The sequence below is a fragment of the Neodiprion fabricii genome, chromosome 4 (genome assembly GCF_021155785.1).
Source record: "Neodiprion fabricii isolate iyNeoFabr1 chromosome 4, iyNeoFabr1.1, whole genome shotgun sequence".
NCBI lineage: Eukaryota > Metazoa > Arthropoda > Insecta > Hymenoptera > Diprionidae > Neodiprion > Neodiprion fabricii.
Genome location: NC_060242.1, coordinates 26529902 through 26548808, shown reverse-complemented (window position 1 = coordinate 26548808; position 18907 = coordinate 26529902). Strand labels below are relative to the sequence as shown.

Genomic DNA, 18907 nt, shown 5'->3' with positions numbered 1-18907 from the left:
CACCTTATTTTTTATTTTCTTCCGTTACATCTGAGACTAACAGCTGCCCGTATAAATTTCTATCAGCATTTGTAATTTGAATGTGTTTAAGCCTGTGCTTTGATGTCTTGGTATTCTTTGAATACTTGAAGTGAAATTGAATAGCGATTAAATACCGCTTTCGGTGATAAGTTTTTTTTTCGGAAAAACAAACGTTTCATTCCACTATACAAGCTTGTAATAAATTCTATTGCTTTTTGTAATCACACTCCAGACAATACACGTATACAGGAAACCGAGAGCAATGTGAAATCTACTCTATAAAAATAAAACGACAATTAGGCCAAGGTGGGGATAGATGATGAAGTCCTTTTATCAGAGGCAGTTGGGAGATCCGAGGACTCATTCTAAAATAAGACTAAACTACGGCTATGCTTGAAAGTTGACTGTCATTATTCGTCAAAGTTTTACAACTCTTTAACATTGCAAAAAAATTAGTGACCAAAATTTTTATAACCGATTAATCAACGTCATATCGGTGAAACTAATCAAACTTATATTACTTACACACGATGCACAAACATCAGTGCAGCGTTATACTCTTAACTATAATCATTGTGATAGCTGAGTATACGGCAGGTGATCGCCTGTCTCCTTTATTAAAAAGGCGAAAACGAATTGTCGGAGGGATCGAAGCTGCTCAGCCACCAGAAGATGATCCCGTCGTATTTGTCAGCAGAAACGAGCGAGATGCCCGGATTTATGGAACTCGGGACGAGGGCAAGGGCTTCTACGTATTTCGGGGAATCAGATTCGGAGAACCCCCAGTTGGTCGGCATCGATTTCAAGTATGCGGTTGCATCGAATGATGAGTACCTAAGTCAATTAGTTCACGGATCACTGCATTACGTAACACAAACCATAGTTACTATATTCATCGTTCTCAGAATTCCAATCATATTTGGTCTCCATAATTAGCTTATACTGAATTCAGATCGAAATGACACCATTTTCTAATGGAGGGAACAATGAATGATAGTTATTCAAGATAGATGACGTATAATGGCATACCAAAGTAATATAAGCGGATGAATGCTGAACCTAATTATCAACTCATTTAGCAGAAGGCAATGACCAACAACTCCCTGCCTCATATGCTATTAATATCCTACAATATTACTTCACAAAAATTTTCACTAATTATATAATGTATAAACATGCCAGCCTTCGATGAATTTCATCTATCAAGCCAACGAGCGAAATAATATGAACTTTACTCTAGCATCTAAAATGACATTTGACCAAGCCACAAGAGATTGGTTTTAGAATAATAAGATTTATACAGCTTTTAGAGAATTTGATTATAAGCATCAATTTCGTTATAGGTGCCAAGTCGTGTACATGTATAGTATGTTACACCGATAACCCTGCAGGGGACGTTTCAGTTTAAGTTAATGTGGGCCTCGGGATAGTCGATCGTTTAACGACCATCGTAAAATGCAATGCTCTTCACTTGGACCGCTTATATCGCTCCACATCCGGTTGGTACACCCCCGCGATTACATACCGACTGGCGTAGATAAATTTTATATCATTACTGTTTTCGTGGTCTGCATGAAATGCGTCGTATCAAAAGCCTATTTTTTCACACCAAAATGGCGTCCCGTAAAATGGCTGCATCATTTTATAGGTATCGTTGTCTGTCAATGAAAAGAAACACACAACAGAACATATACAATATGTTCGTACGATTTTCTATATCAAATGAAGCTGGGATAATCAGATCTTAAACTTGATTCATCTTTATAATTCTATATCATAAGCGTAAAAGAAACAGCGATATATTAGAAATTAAATTTAAAACCCCGCACAATTTAAAGTCGCAACTAAAGATTACGAGTTTCGAATTTGCTTGTATGTTACCACAATTCAGAATTAAATCTTATAGAAATGCGTCCAAGAATTTTAGACGTACGACTTAAAGTGTGTTATTTGAAAGTATAATAGCCAATATTCTCTTTCACTACCATGAGAAAGTCAAAAGAGTACAAAGAATTATGTATTTATATTGAACGTCAATTGGGAATAAGATTTATAATTTATACATTTATATATAATTTATACAGAAATACAGAGTACAACAGAAATGGAAAACAATAAATATTACGTATATCCTCTTAGTCAGTTTCCGTTTCAGTTACGATTTGTTGTTCGTACTCTAAAATTATAATCATCCTATTTCAAATCAAAATCAGGCTATCTCCGCAGCCAGTTGCCAGTTTCCGTTACGTGTTTAATTGTCCAAGAGCCTCGCCAAATGGAGATGATATAATGCAAGGCCACCCAAAGGCAACCCATGCTTCATTAATTTATTGTTAGCTACGAGGCAGCGTTACGAACAATCCGAGAACTCCGCATCCCGCGTTGCCTATTGTTACTATTGTTAAGCGCTGTTACCGAGCAGGATGAAAACTGGCCGATAATCGAAATCCAGAAATCTGGATCTCCGCTCCGTATTTAAACCAATATAGCAATTTAATATTCATAGTATATCAATTCACAGAGTATCTAATCTCCGTCTCTCTTGTTTCTCCTATTTCCATATTCCAAATGAATCAGACGCTTATACCTCTCAAGGGTGACAAATAATGAGCAAACTTAAAAGCATCGCAGAGACTTGCGAAAAGAATTTACTGAGAAAAAACGGAATACAGCAATACTGTGTTACCATGGTGGTTCTTAAATATGAAATCAGTGAATGAGAGAGAAACGAAAATGAACGAAGAAGCTAAGATAGAATTTAACCGGCCCTAGAAAATTCGACTTAATTTTTTATCGCTGATTGTAAACGTGCCAGTTAATTTCTCACTCAGAAGCTTGCAAGCTGTGTGATCGTAGGCCAGAATCGGGATGCGATTAATTGTTTCCCATATTTCAACATCGCCGTGAATCGTGTGTTTCCAGAGACCGAGAAGAGTGAATTTGGAGGGTGACTTAAACGCGACGAAATGGGGAGCGCCCTGCCCGCAGCCAGATTCTTCAAAAGAGGGTGGCGTAATCGGATCTGAGGACTGTTTGTTTTTGAACGTTTTCACTCCCGCCTTGCCAGACGAGGGGGACGGTTACCCGGTTCTGGTATGGATTCACGGCGGAGGCTTCAGACGCGGTGCCGCCTGCCAATACGAGATGAGAAACTTAATCAAGAAGAAAATGGTCGTTGTCTCCATACAGTATCGATTGGGTTCCCTAGGCAAGCCGTCTCGCCATTCTTGACTTGAGATATTTTCTTTTTATTTTTTGTCGTACGCTACGATCAGTGCATCGAATTTTCATTTTTACATATCCTCTCCATAGTTCGGCCAATCGGAATTAGTCCCTGAACAATTGAAGAGCTTGGAAACTACAACTTTATGATTAATATGTCAATTGCACAATTCTAGTTGAAATAGAACATCGATGCCCACAGATCACAAAAGAAAAAAAAAATGCTATTTCTGAACGTTGTGATCGGGGCTTTTCTACCGATAAGATTCAATGATTTCCTATTGTAAGATTAGCCACGTATACCTATTCGCACAGGATTCTTGAGCACCGGAAGCAAGGAGTTACCGGGAAACAACGGCATGTTCGATATGACTTTGGCAGTCGACTGGATCAAAGATTACATCGAATTCTTTGGCGGTAATCCGCGGAAAATCGTCGCTTTTGGACAAGGAACTGGAGCCAGTGCTGCTATGATGCTGTCGCTATCCAAACTGACGCAAAGTAAGATTAGAAGTAATTTACAAATTGTGTCCACACACTTAGAAAGTTAGCGCAGCATTTTATAGTCTCTTCAGAAAACCCATGGAAATATCAGTTGAAGCTGATTTTATACGAAGTTTCGAATTTCTCGGAATGCGAATCTATACCATAAGGAATACCTTAAAATGGAATCTTGAAGCCTTTTTTCAACATTTTTAGCAATTTCTTCAACGGTTCCGATGTTTTACCATGCATAAACAATCAATTTTGGTTAGTAAAACTGAAGAAGTTTTTTCTGCAATCCTTAAGCAATACCTAGACATTTTTTACAGATTATTAAAAATTATTTTTGAAACCAAAAAATCACTTCTGGGGTGAATTTCACTCTGTGTGACCTTTATGCGAGGTGTAACCGACTAGGGTTAATTAAGTTCCTTTGACTTACAATTTGATTTTCAACCGTTCAATTCATGACATTCTCGAGGGAATCGCCTCTGAGAACTGCCGACTCCTTTCCGTATGAGGCTTCGATTCTTCGATGTAAAAATAAATTCAAACATATCAGTGAACTAATATCAAGAAATATATCTTTCATTTTATTTTTTATAGTTATAAAAAAAAGGGATTAAACTCGCTACTTGTTAAATGTTCGAAATAACTCGTTTTCAGGCCATTTCAGCGGACTAATCGCGATGTCTGGTTCCGTATTGTCCCATTTCGCCATTGACAAAGACCCGACGACAAGCGCGAAGGCTATCGCGATGGCGAACGATTGCCCGGTCGAGGATGTCTCGGAGATGACGCGCTGCCTGCAGGAACTTCCGCTGGAGAAATTAATCGACGCCGATTCGTCCCTGGAAAGCATCCGGGCATCGGTTCAAGGCTTCGTCGGCGGTTTGGCGGGAGTTTTGGGTCCGGGGCCCGTGGTGGAGGGCCAGGACGATCAGCGGTCGCTGCCTAACTTCATGACCAAGCCGCCCGAAGGATCCTTGGATCTTGGAGAGTTCCCGGAAATTCCACTGCTCATCGGCGTTATGAAGGACGAAACTGGCGGCGCGATTTCCGGTCGTTTCCGCGAGGAAATTCAGGAAAAGGTGGACATGATCCCGAATTTCGTCGACAAGAATCTGGTCGAAACTCTTCAGGGAACGATACCGAGTTTCGGAAATGCTGAAAACCAATGGCAATTCGTTCCCGAGGCCTTCTCCAAGTATCTCAATATCCCTGACGGTACTCGGGACGAAGGGAACCTCTTCTCCAAGGTGGCCAAGGCCACCGGAGACGCGCTCTTTAACGCGCCAGCTTTCCTCGCTGCTGAACAATGGTCGAAGAAGGGCAAAGCCTTTTTGTACAGCTTTGATCACACCAACGGGAAGAATTTCGGCAAGGGATTTCTGCAAGGATTGCCGTTGGCTGAGGCGAAGGAAAATGACGGAGGTAATTGCGGGGCGGAAATCGTGAGATAGGCATTATTTTTAATTACTATTATGCGTGGAAAAATTGATGCAGGAAATGGATTATCACATCGAGGCTTAAGGATGTTTCAGATGTGCATTTCTGTCAGAAAATGATGAAAGCGAAGAAATTCAGGAAAATTTGAGATTTGAAATCGATAATTGAATACGTTCTGATACAAGGTTTGATAGAAAATTATTTTCTTAGAACGGAAGAAATGTGAAAACCGTGAATTGAGGTCGATATCGTTCAAGGAGTAACAATTATAATCGGAGACAGCTCACGTGATCGTGGATATTTTTTCAACGTCAGATTCGTAGAGTTAGTCCAATATTACAGTGAATTGTAGCTCATTTGGTTCGCGATAAAGGAATTCTATCAACAAATCATAATTAAGTTAAAACATGCGACCTATATTGATTTTACTTATTAGACGATTTGTAGATAATTCGATGACAAACAATATGAACTTTAAGATTTGTTAAAGCTGCGAATGTGGTGTACTTTTTCCATTAGAAAAAAGGGGAAACAGTAAAATATTTGAAATAAAAGAAAAGTTAATAACGGAGATTATTCATGTTAATCTTTTTTTTTCTCTCTTGGTGTCTCTCTACTCAGGGGAACTTGATTCAATCGTTTTAGTCTAGCTCGCACTTGTTCACTCGTTACTTCTTTGATTTCCAAAATCGTATCGCTTGTACAATTTCGATGAATGCTCAGATGAGAATTTTGTTTCTTAATAGATTTCTTACGTCACATTGGATGGAGTTGATTTGAAATAAGGTTAATAGGTTTTCTTTCATACTAAAAAATAACGACTGTGTTAATTTGAACTTATCAGGATGATTTTTCATACAGCTTCACTGTTATTAAATGTGGATATAATTCGGAAAAAAACGTCTAGAAGTGATTCGAATTAGTATCCATTTACAAATAAAATGTGTTCCAAATTATTGAAATTGGACAAAGATTATACGTCTTTGGCATTGATATTTTTAATATTTATTTTCTTCAAACGACGCGCTCAAAATTATACCTAATACCGGTTTCTCGGTTAAAACTGTCCGTTACAAGATTTTTCTTATACTTCAAGGACAAGTTACTTTAATTGATTATTTATCTTTCTAGGCTGTGGAGCCAACAAATTCGCGCATTGTTTAATAATATTTGAAAGAATCTTCGTTCGTAGATTTTCGTACGAAATTTTTCGAAACACAAAAATGCATTGGTTCAATTTTTCACTCCTTAATTATCCTGATAGTAAAAAGTACGCGTCGGATCGTTCGTGTAACTTTTCTGCACGCGCTTCGTACCTGGGAGCGAGTCTAATTACGTCCGATAAAACGACTCGCGTTATATACGAGTTCCAGGATCCCAAATAATTACCGAGCAATTATATGTGTAGGTATATATATGTACATACGTATGTACGTGTATATGTATATACAGGGTGGGCATTTAAAGTCTGACAGAGCAATAGCACTCAAACTGTCGATGATAATGAAAAAAGTTTCACATGAAAGTTACATTGTTTGAAATGGCCGACATACTGGACCATCCTATTATTTTTTCGGTGGAGGCGCTGAAGCTACGTCAAGGTCAACTCCACTTTTTTAAATAAAAACATTTATTTTTTTTCCACGATATTATTACTGACTTTAATATATATATATATATATATATATATATATATATATATATATATATATATATATATATATATATATATATATATATATATATATATATATATATATATATATATATATATATATGTATATATACGTACTTCCTGTGTAGCGCACAGCGAATAGCGTGTTAGATGTCATGTGCCTTAACGACTGCAGTTTAGAACCAAGGAGGACCGGTTGCAAAAACAATCTCATCTCACTCACTCTCACTGTGTTTGCTTTTTCTCTATGAAAATTACACGCCGGTGTAACACGTGCAACGTATAGGGATAAACGAGTATAAATGAAGTTAGGTTGATTTTTTTTCCTCGTCATAAATTGTGTTCATCTTCATTTAATGCAGACTTCAGAAATATATGTATATATAGTATTAGAAATTTCACCTCGTTGCTGAGCGTAATTGAAAAGCATGCGTACGAGGTTATTTGAAAAATATTTAACCACATAAAAATCTGTTACGATAATTACTCGTTAGACGGTGATTCGCCACTGTAACATTATGAATTACAAGTTGATATTATAATATTTTTGAAATAATGAATAAACGCGTTACGATTGCTGGTATGTTCATTCTGATTTCGAAAGCGGAATGAATACATTTGTTTGACACAAGGCTTGAAGAGATCGGAAGTTGTTGAAAACGCGAATAATCCACGATCGTGTATGCAAATGTATTCGTCGATGATAACGTGGTGCTAAATCAAAGGATCTTTTTATTCCGCAAAGGCATAATTCACTCTGACGAGTCACCGTATGCAGTGCGTAATTCTCTCGAACTATAAATTTACAGGATAGCAAAAAAATCGGATGATTATTGTAGATTTGCAAGTTGCAAAATGAGGGAATCACTATTTATGCGATACTTCAATAATTTTCCACCGTCTTCCGCGTTCGAGGATTCAGTATTTGCTTACAACTTGATTACACAGACTTTTTAATTTTTAATTCAACGAACATGCGATGACACCATATTTGTTTTTTAACCAAATGCATGAAAACAACAATAATGAAAAATCCATCATGCCTGCAGCAGTTGCCAGCCACGGTGATGATTTGGGATACATTTTTGGGAGGAATTCTATTATTGGCGAACGACTCACCGACGGCGGTACAAGCGCAGAACCTGTCGACCCCGAGGATGCGGAAGTCACCGACGTCTTCACGGAAATGATAGCGAACTTTGCGCGAAGCGGAGAATTGTCGGTACCATCCGCGAAGCCCGGATTCCCCGGCGGAAATTTGACAAAAATTCCGTCTTTCACCGGCGGCAAAGATCCAGCAAAGACCAACCCATTTGTCAGCGTCACATCGAAGCCCAGACTTGTGGAAAATTTCAGGTTGCGCATAAACGATAAAACACGCAAACCATGACGAATGTCCTTTATATAAAATTCTGCCGAGCATTGTGTCGCAGAAATTTGTGCGGCTGTTCAACCGAATGTTTTTTTCTTTTTCTTTTTTTTTTTAAACACTTACGATCCTAGCAAGAATCTTCATTCTTTTATAACATATATTTGAGAATTGGAAAGGATTTACATTCAACAATGCAGAAATTGTAGCAAATTTTCCGTTTTTTTTTTTTTCTTTCGTTTGTTCTTCAAAAAATCTAAGCGTCCCTGTGACTTTTGAAAAAATGTCAGTATTACAAAAGACAGTATTACATTCATTCGAAAAGTGAATACAGTTGAAAGTGTTTGTCAATTGACTGAGAAAAACGATTAAACGTGTTATATACGTGCTTACAGATACTGTGAAATGGGACTGTGGACTGGATCACTCGAAAGGATTCAATCCTCAACTTGCGGTCTGTTCAAAGCGAGCGTCGAGAGGGTGGAGAAGGTTGGCCAAAAGGCTCTGGGGGCAGTGATGAAAATTGGTCAGGAGACGTTCGGAGTCGGTAGTAAGGTTGCCGAAGACGTTGTCAGACCGGAAAAGATCGCCTCGGACGTTGAAGATACGGTGAGGAAAATAGTGAAACCCCCGGCGGTCATCGGGGGTGCAATTCGAGGTCTAATCCCCGGCTCTGGGATAAGCGAGTCGCCTTCCTCGCAGTCGGAAAGAGTCCAACATCGTCCTCTTCGGCCGTCCCAGCCAAAGTTCGGTAGTCTGATACCTCGGCGAGGATTTATGATCGGTTGACGGCCAAGCATTCTTTTATTTTCATACACGCGGAGAGAAATTTCTAGTTCTCGTTACCACACAGTAATTGACTACTTACGCTTTTTACCATAACCAAAAAATATATAAAATATAGCCTATACACACATATATATATATATAAATATTATAATATAATACCAAATGAAATAGTTAACTGAATAAACAGATTTAACGTTACTATCACCGAAAAAGTTAGTACTGACAGTTGTAATCTCTAAATAGTTATCAGTAACAAATCTGTTCTTCTAATTCGAATATTTTATTAAAATATTCTAATAACTCTAATAAGTAATATTTACCCCAGTGCTGCATTCAAGTAATATCTTAATTTGTTTTTAATCGTTCACAGGATTATCGGTGGTATCAACAGTTATAGTAGCAATAAATATAATATTTTCTTGTCATTCAAATATTTCACCGAAATCTTCTAGTAACTATGACAAGTGAAACTTTTCTCAGTGCAGGCTTCGAATAGTGCCTTGATTCTTTTTTAATGGTTCGAACGATCATTGTTTACTATTATTATCATTATTACCGGCGCAACGACATTTTGCCGCGTATATAAAATTTGTTCTCCCCGTATCAGAATCAGTTACTGAGCTTGAAATCACGTTTTAGAAGCGTGATATATTTAGTGCTAATTCACGTACCTGGAAGCGAGTCGAGAGAAAAGGATATCGTTTAGGCGAATGAAAATTAACTACATACGCATGGGATTAAAATAAATTATTTATGTAGTCGTGATTTCGTAAGATAGTTAATCCATTTGCGTTAGGCGAATAAATTGAGATATAACGATCATTCCACTCTGCTTCCACTTGTTATATTTATATCCATAGCTTGCCGTACGATTTATAGATAACATTGAATGGGAATAAATTGCCAATAGCAACAGGATCCAAACGTCCGATATTCTCGAATCACACTTTCTTGTTTCACCTTTGATACTCTGTTTGAATAGAATTTTATTCAATAAAATATGTCAGGGTTACGTTCATATAAGTTAAATTAATCGAATGTTAATCCCGCTGTTCAGAAAAATGGAATCGAATAATTCGTTTCAGATCGTTATTGGCTTAAGCTAAACGATATCAGCGAATTGGTCCCTTACGGACCGACTAGTAAATTCCTCATCAAATCCTACGAAGTTATTATGATATACCAACGTACACGTATCGCATGTTCCGCATGAATTGCAATGCCTAAAATAGATTCTGCCATGTATTATTAATATTCGTGATATCTGAATTATACTTTCCACAAAATTCACTAATGATTTTATTTGTCTTCTTTTTTGCCGCATATCATCGATTTCACGTCCGAGTTTTTTCTACCTGGAAGATATGACATTACGTAAGGTATCTACGGCACGTAAAACTACCAGACTTTAATTACAACGTATACAACCATAATGTAATTTTGAAATAAATTGAAATTCACGTCAAGAGAAGCGAGAATAAAGTTAATATCGCTTCCTCTTGAATTAAACAGTATTATAATGATAACTGGGCAGGCTAACTCGTGGACCGGATGCTGGTATCGACAAGAAAGAACCGTCCTGGCCAGTATCGCTTTACTATTGTTATTACATTCCCTGTCCCTACGCCCAAACGATTCTACGCTTGTGCGATATTTACACAGATGTGTCTCAACCTTCGTAGGTCAAATTATCTTACATTTTCCGTTGTAACGTGAAATACAGGAACACTCGCTGGTTTATATTCGTCGCGAATCGAGCGGCTTTCAAACCGTTCTAACGATTTAAAAAATGCAACAATAAAATTGGCCGCTACTTTTTCACGGAATATAGCACTTTGCATCAATTTTAATGGCAGGACTATGAATTTCTCTATTTTCAAAGAAATACGCCTCTAAACACAATTAAAATCATATAATTCTAATTTTCACAACTCGTCAGTGTAGTTTTACGGAATCTCGCACGCGTATTATTTTTGTAAGTCAATACCTCGTTGTAATGGTAATTTATTTTCCAACCACAAAACAATGTGTTGCTTTTTGGAACTTTTTAACTTCTCCAAAACTTTCGCGTACATTATAGAATAAATCGTTTCAAAAAGTTGTACATAACATATGTTTCAAACGTGTGTGCAAATACGTGTTCGTATAATTAGTAAAGAAACTTTTTTCACGGTAAATTAAAAAAAATTCCGTGTATAATATGTATGAAACATTTCCTTTCAGAATTCTCTTTTCAAGAAAGTTCAAGACAGGGATTTTCATGGTAACGGGGGAAATTAGAAATACGGAAAACGAAGAGACGAAGAGCGAGAGAGAGAGAGAGAGAGAGAGAGAAGCGTTTATTCAGAATGTCCTGGGGCAAGGTACCTCCTTAGAACAACAATACATTACAATGTTGAACTCTCGATAGAACGTAAAAAACAGAAACATGTAACAGAGTGAGGAACATTTAAATTAAATTAAATGAAGAACACATGCTGTCGGGGTGGTACTACAAACCTAGTTAACTAATGAGCTAATCCTACAAGGAACATACATGTATGAGTCGTAATACATTGACATTTGGAAAATAAGATAATCATATATCAGATGTTAAGTGAGGCATAGGCAGTGAGAGTTACGAACACGCAGTACGGCTGGCCAGGTATTCTTTAAGTTTCAGCTTAAAAACAGGCAAGGAAGATGATTCACGATAGCAGGTAGGCAATGAATTCCAGAGGACACAAGCGGATATCAGGAAAGATTTCTGATACACTGCAGTACGGTGGACAGGGATACATAAATTGAGTGGGTCACCTCTAGTGTCTCGGTGACGTATTGCCGACATAAACACTAACTCGTCAGACAGATAACTAGGTGTCCCAAGACTCAGAACATTGTATAAAAAGGTTCCCAACAGGTACTTGTGCATATATATAGGGAGAGAGAGAGAGAGAAAGAGTTCCGATCAACACTTGCAACTAGGAAAAGAGAAAAATACCGTTCGAAAAATACGGGGCATCGTTATTTGCGCAAATGATAACGAACACGAATGAACCAACGTCTCTACCATGTGACAGAATGAGTCTGAGCAAACCCGAATAGCACAGCCTAAGAATACGATATCAACAAATTGAATTCAGTGCGGTAAAAGGACGTTGCCGCATCCGCTTGGCTGCAATTTTAAATTTTACGCAGTACAGCTTTCTTGGCGCATGCGCATCTTCCAATAACTTAATTTTACGCACAGCCAGTTTGAGCGAGTTTGGGTTAGATTTCGTGAAGCTTGGTCTACTTCTTTTGAATTATTGTATTAGATTTGTTCGCTTCTTGAATTGAACTTTCCTCCACGGGTGTTGGAAAAATAGCGTGTATCACTCGTGCGGATCGGCGATATTTGACTTATGTCACTTATGTGTTTACAGCGTTCACCACGGCTCATGCTGCAAATTTTACACACGCCAGGCAAGTACCACTTATCGCCAGAGTAGATAAAAATATATTTGTGTAAGTGCGGTACAATAGATATTCGCCATCGATTATAATCGTTACGAAAACATAGGTTCTAACTGTAATTGAAGCTTTCTTGAATATTTGGGCAATTCGTAGGTATCTTATCAGCGAACAAATCGAGTATGTACGAATTAGAATTGGTTCAGAAATACCTGAGTTTTATTATTTCGAAGGTTCTAAGTATAAAACCTTTTTCGCTGTTGTCGATATCTTAGCTTGTCGGATTCAGATTCACTCAGATTCATTTCTACCACGTTAGTAGGGATTTTGTTAACTCATTCGTGTTCACTATCATTAGTGCAAATGACATGACTGAATATTTTTCCAACTTTTGGTTCAGACCGTCCAGCCAATTCATCCTTAACTCGACTTGGCATATTATCAGAGGCTTCAAAACCACAGCGATAAGTTTCTAATAATAATTTGTCTGTGTAATAAGCGAGTTATAATTGTGCGGAAGAACGCTTGGCGAACAGTTAGATTACGTGTGTAATTCGCTTCAACGACTGTCTTGAATCCACGATGTTACGCAAGAGCAATATAGTCGATAGGTGAAGTTGAGGAACAAAACAAAAGGAAGAAGATGAAAAAAAAAGAAAAAGAAAAAATGGTAAAACTGGTATAATTCATTGTCAAGTATAATTACACCGGCGGTAAAATTATATGACGTCAGAGACTGCGCAGTGCAGTCTACCCGACGTGCGTGCGGTCTCATAACCACATGAAAAATCGAGTTTATCAAACTCCAGTAAGATGGCGCAGCCGGCGAGTGGGTCAGAGATGTTTGAAGTTGCTGGCGGCGCGGACTCAACTCGACTAAAACTACGCGAGGCCGACCTGCTGCCCATGTAGAATATTCATTATGCGTCTTCGCATCGACGCCACGCAATACGATTGACCCCGATTCCAAATGGAATTATGTAATTTGCATCGCATTCGTACAGAAAAGTCCCAGTTCATTCATCGCTGTTATAAATGCACATATGCATATAAGTGTGTAATATATATATATATATATATACGCACACACGGATATCGCATTATCCTCATGCAAGTCAAAAACGGCGGACACTGAACTTCTTTCAATATTCGCTCATTTTAGAAGCGTCATTACCACCAGTACGCTGGAATGCAGTTTCAAACCGTCTGAAATTATCGATCTGGTTCGTTTCTGCTACGGATGCGTTCCGAAATTAGCTGGTAGACCTGGCAGCGGTAAAAACTCCCTAGGACAAAGTCAGAGATACTCACGAACTCGACAGCACAGAAGAGCTAAAGGATTGACGATAGCACCGGGAGCTAATGTCGGAACGCAATAACTACCTATAAGGGCAGATTATTATCGTACAACGAAAATATTGCGCTACGATATCTGGTGGCAGAAAATTTGCGGCTCTGTAACCGGCCTGTATTTAAATATAAACGGTATTCGTTGCTGTATTTTTTACAAAATATACGCTCAATTTAACTAGCCAAACGCCTCACAGGCTGCACAAAGTTTTTTGTATCTCAATATTTCTGGTAATTAAGCTAGAACGCTCGTTTACCAAATTTTAAATTATACTCTTTGTCTCGCGGAGCAGAGTACACAAGATTCAGGATTCGTTACAAGAAAAAAAAAAAAAAACACTTGTTTACAAATATACTCTGTACAGTTAATTAGATCTTACGACCGACTTTCACGGATATCGAAACGCGGATAAGCTTCTTCGATCGACTTATGTCTACTATCTAACCTCGCGCCGGATATCGCAAAACCTGATTACACTTTGCAATTCTATTTATATCGATAATTATCGCCTGCAATGACAGGGATGACTTGTGTATAATAATTTTAGGCTGATCGGTTACGTCAGCGTCGCGACGATAGTCCGGTATCAGTGAAGAAACTCGATCAAAGATTGAAAATCTGAAAATTCCAAACATCAAACGTCACGTGGAATTGTTGCACAGTCGAATGTATTTACCGTACAACTTCAGCAATGTTTGTCTGACGTGAATGCATATACGTATGTACGTATAGACAAAGTTCAGCACGATCCGCAGGTGGAGCGAATCAAAAAAAAAAAAAATAACACACCGGGTAATTAGAAATTGTTCAGTGCAGGGGGACAGTGTAATTGTTAATGGCATTCCATCCTTTGTCGTTGCAGGATGAGCACGTAATAACATTTAGACGGTGTACCGGCTCGGTTTAATACGTGTATTTATAGAATTGTTGTTGTTTTCACCGCATGCAACGATTATTATACGCTTATTTTTTATCGTTCTCTGTCGCATGCTCACTGCAAATGTCGCTGCAATTAACCAAACAGAATAACTGCACGGTAAAAAAGAGGATACGAAATCAACATGAGTTATGAAAAATTCAACTTATAATTGTCGCTACTGAACAATAATTTCATTTTTTAACGCTACATCAATATTCTAGTAAAATGTGCATGGTTGCAATTACTGTTGGTATTACAGGGAAACGTGTTACAAGTAACTGAGATCAGTACGATTATTGTTGCCCACATGCTGCAGTTTCTCGTTATTGCAGCATTAAATCTGTGTGCTTCGTTTACTACATTTTCAGTTGAATAAGTTTATTATTCCACCAACATCACATTATCGCAATGATTACAAGATAATATAGTACGAGTGGCCATAATCAAAACTCACGCTTTGATTTTTTGGTTTCAATTAGGAAACTCAATTTATTATTGTACGCAGAAGTGTATATTCTTTTGTTATGGTAAAAAGTGAAAATAGTTAAGATAACTGCGTAGTATCCATGGCTAGAGATTTTTCTCGGTATGGAATTGAAATTCAGTTCGCATTAAAGTAGGAATACAACTAGTTTTTATCGTGCTGCGTGAACACCGATCATGATACTTGAAAAAATATCGGAAATCTAACACTTCTACGATATGAAGAAAATGCATCAGATCTTAATCGAATTTTCCGTCTACCGTAATATAGTAACGGAAATTAATTCACATCACGTTTATCAACTGAATATTGTTTTGTTCCACATGGAACCGCGTTGATAAATGGAGAAACAGTGTGAATAAATATTTCAGGCTTCATCTATCTTGGTGATCAATGAATTACGTAATGGAATTCATTACCTTATTGGTAATTTGATAACGAAATAATCGAATAATGAGCTAATTTAGCGAATTTATGTACTCGTAAGCTGGGACGATTATTTGCGAAATTCACGAATGCAAGTACCAAAATTATGCACAAGAGCTTAGAAAACGATTTTCAATTTCACATCGGTCGAAAATAGTAAAAAAAAAAATTAGCAGATTCGTTAGATTTTGCAAACGAACGCAATTGAATTCGGGAAATGAGCGGACGAAAGGCTGTAAAATTAAAATTAAATACGGTTCGAGCAAGGTATTCTGAAACGATGAAAAAGTTCACGGCAAGTCAAGGCTCAGAAGCGAGTCTCCGGTGCAATTCATCGTTATGTAATCATTTCGCAGAAGCAAAACAGAGCGTATTTAATAAAATACCTCTGGACAATGAAACAAAAAACCGCAACGATATTTATGGCCTAAGAAAAGGTCGAGTCGCGGATGCTTACTTTGGCACGTAGGAGGAAAATTATGAAATATCAGCAGTATAGATGTAAAATTTTTTTATACGTACACTTCCAACTTAGGTTCATGCCTGTTGGTATATATTATATTTACGGAAAAGAATTACGACCGTAATGTAGTATTTCCGAAAATAGAAGTTCGCTCGTAACGTAATGTGGTTTTTAAATATTGCTGTGAATTCTTTTCGTTCGTGTAATTTCTGAGCCAAAGGATTGTTAATTTTTTACTTACATCTTGGCATATTATTGATTGTAGTTATTTACAATTGCCATTAAAATTGGCGGAGCATAATTTAAAGAGTAATGGAGAAAACGTGTACAAATATACTACAATCGATTAAAATAATTTGTTTAACGCAACGCAATAATTTACGGTTATCCGACGAGTAAAATTTTACGAAAAAAGACGGTCAGTGAACTTTGCGACCAACTTTGCAGTAATCGTAAAAACATGATAAAGAATAAAGTAAAAACAAGGTTTAATCAAAAAGTTTATCCGACTTGAACACAGTTATCAATTTGCTTTGAAACTTTCAGGGAGTTGCTACGCGGATTCAAATTCACTTGGAATGTATGTTATTCAATTATTATCATAATAAAACAATTTGGTTTTCAACGACAACTTCCTGCCTTTTTAATTTTACACATTTAACCACAAAGGTATAATTTCGGTTGAGATAAAATATTATCCAAAAGTAATGTCGCGTCTTTCTTGTTGAGAAAAATAAATCATTTCCAGAATTGATTCGACATGTTTTGGTTTAGTATTAATAATCGAATTCAAGAATTTCTACGAAAACAGGTTTACGGCTATTTAATTAAATTTTTCGTTTTGCAATGGACCGCTTACAACGAGTAGAACAATCTCAATGGAAAATCAATATCGTTTGCACAAGGTCTGCTTTGAACTTTCGAACGCTACGTGGATAATGAATTTTCGCATAATTTCTAAACGAATAAATAATTTTCATACGTATCAACTTTTTGCTAACGAATTCCTACAGTTGCTATCAAATTACCGTTACGTCACACCTTGATCTTTAATCGTTGTACTCGGAGTATCATTCAATTTTATTTGTGAACTTTTTTACTGCAAGTACAATTTAGTTGTTCAAGGGAATAAATTGGAAATAGCTGTTCACTGGATCAGCGTTTTGTCTTCAAGTGTAGATTTATTCATTCCTCTTGAAATCCCGCAAAAGTTAAGATTAATAGTTCAATCTCAATTGTAGCATTATATTTATCAGGAGTAAAGAAAGTGGGTAAAAGACAACGACTAAATTTCTCAGTTAAAGCATCATAAAAAATTGTTCTTTCGCGTATAATCACACAATGTATTTACGAGCCTAATAAAAGTTTAAGACGCCATACTTTTCTCTCTTGTCTTTATTTAATGGGTTCCATATGGCACATTAAGTTGCGTGAACGAGGGCGTCGTATCAATGCTGCGATTCGATGCTCATATAGCGTATAAAACAGAAGGATAGCGATAAAAGGAAATTAAAAGAAAAAGAACACAGTTCCACAAAAGGATCGTAAAAACATCACCTTCATAGAAAAAAAAAAAAAAAAAAAAATGAGCTTTAACCATTCGTAGCTTTAGAACAATCATTATGAGAGCAAAGTTGTATTCTACTTTTTTCTACCTTATTCGATTATTCGTTGACGATATCATTCATTTTTATTTTTGTTTTTTTTTTTTTTTTTCATCGCACCAAAGTCCGTTTTTGTCTGAAATAGTACTTTGTAGCAAGTCGTAGCTTTGGAATGACAATTAATTTGCAAGCAAATTTCTATTGAACATTTTTCTCTTCCATTTAATGACTTAATCACAGTTTCTTTCGCATCGTTTGTAGATGAAGAAAAAAAAAGGATACTTTTTTTTACAAACTAATACCTGTCAGCAATTACACGTGTAACTCTAGCTCGGAAAGGATAATTATTTTGAAATCAATGTTCTATTGAACATGTTTTTTCCCTCGTACGATTATCCTTAGTATCGAGATTTTAAAAAAAAAAATTAATAATAAATTTGTCCACGGTAGATAATCGACCGAGGCATAAAATTATTCAATGATATCTGTGTAATGTATGCATTACTTGACATTTTAATGATCGTTAAAAAGGTATGCCTGTATATTTATACACCTTGCCAAAGTTCATTTTCGGAAATTGCGCAGCAATCTAAAACGTCAACGTAAAAACTAGTGTTTACGTTTTCGAGGCAACCGAAGACTTGTTGTCTGGGCGTTTTTACGATAGTTCCCAGACTTCGTACGCCCCGAAAATTCAGGTTTCCAAGTCCCAGAAACTACAATCCGTTGCACGCCCGAAGAGTCGAGAGAGTATTTAATATCCGACTTGTTCCATCGGGGCCCTTGCAAGGCCCTCGGAGTACGCAGGCGTCATGCGCGCATTGGGACCGAGGGCCCACCTACGCCAGCTCTTTCTCTTATTCAGTATCCCCACCCGAGCAGCCGGTGTCCAGTTATGTTGCCGCGGCGAGTCGGGTCTGCTGGAATTGTTGTGCTGCCGGCCGTCTTTCGCCGAGCGTACCTCTAATAAGTCGTCGATACCGTTGGTGCTGCGCGTTTCGCGCGAGATAAGCGACGTAGCTTTTGTCCCTCCGCGTTCGAATAAAACGGTGCGAAATTGTTAACAAACAACCGAGCTGTGACCCGTTCTGCGAACGCCCCCCTCTTCCGGCGAGCGAGAAGCGCCAGGAAAACAACTCGGGCCCAACGCCTAGACGGTCAGGCCCAACGTCGTCTGCGTCACAACTGCACAGGATTACGTATACGTACACATCGATCAG

At 37.5% G+C, this 18907-nt stretch overlaps 2 protein-coding genes across 3 annotated transcripts in view; both read left to right on the top strand.

Moving 5' to 3' along the window:
• The first annotated feature begins 285 nt into the window (after positions 1-285).
• Positions 286-9551, top strand: LOC124181454 (pyrethroid hydrolase Ces2a). 2 transcript variants are annotated; one of them, XM_046568050.1, is made up of 6 exons: positions 286-827; positions 2944-3229; positions 3559-3744; positions 4393-5160; positions 7903-8206; positions 8615-9551. In XM_046568050.1, exons 1-6 carry the CDS (start codon positions 552-554, stop codon positions 9006-9008), a joined length of 2214 nt encoding a protein of 737 aa, XP_046424006.1. In that variant the 5' UTR covers positions 286-551; the 3' UTR covers positions 9009-9551. The 2 variants fall into 2 exon arrangements, with proteins under 2 accessions (XP_046424006.1, XP_046424005.1); XM_046568049.1 differs by having other exon boundaries at positions 287-827; positions 7900-8206.
• A 9069-nt stretch (positions 9552-18620) lies between these two features.
• Positions 18621-18907, top strand: part of LOC124181460 — a 66742-nt gene continuing 66455 nt past the window's right edge. Inside the window, exon 1 of the mRNA XM_046568062.1 lies at positions 18621-18907. The gene's annotated coding sequence lies outside the window, so the exon portion shown is untranslated.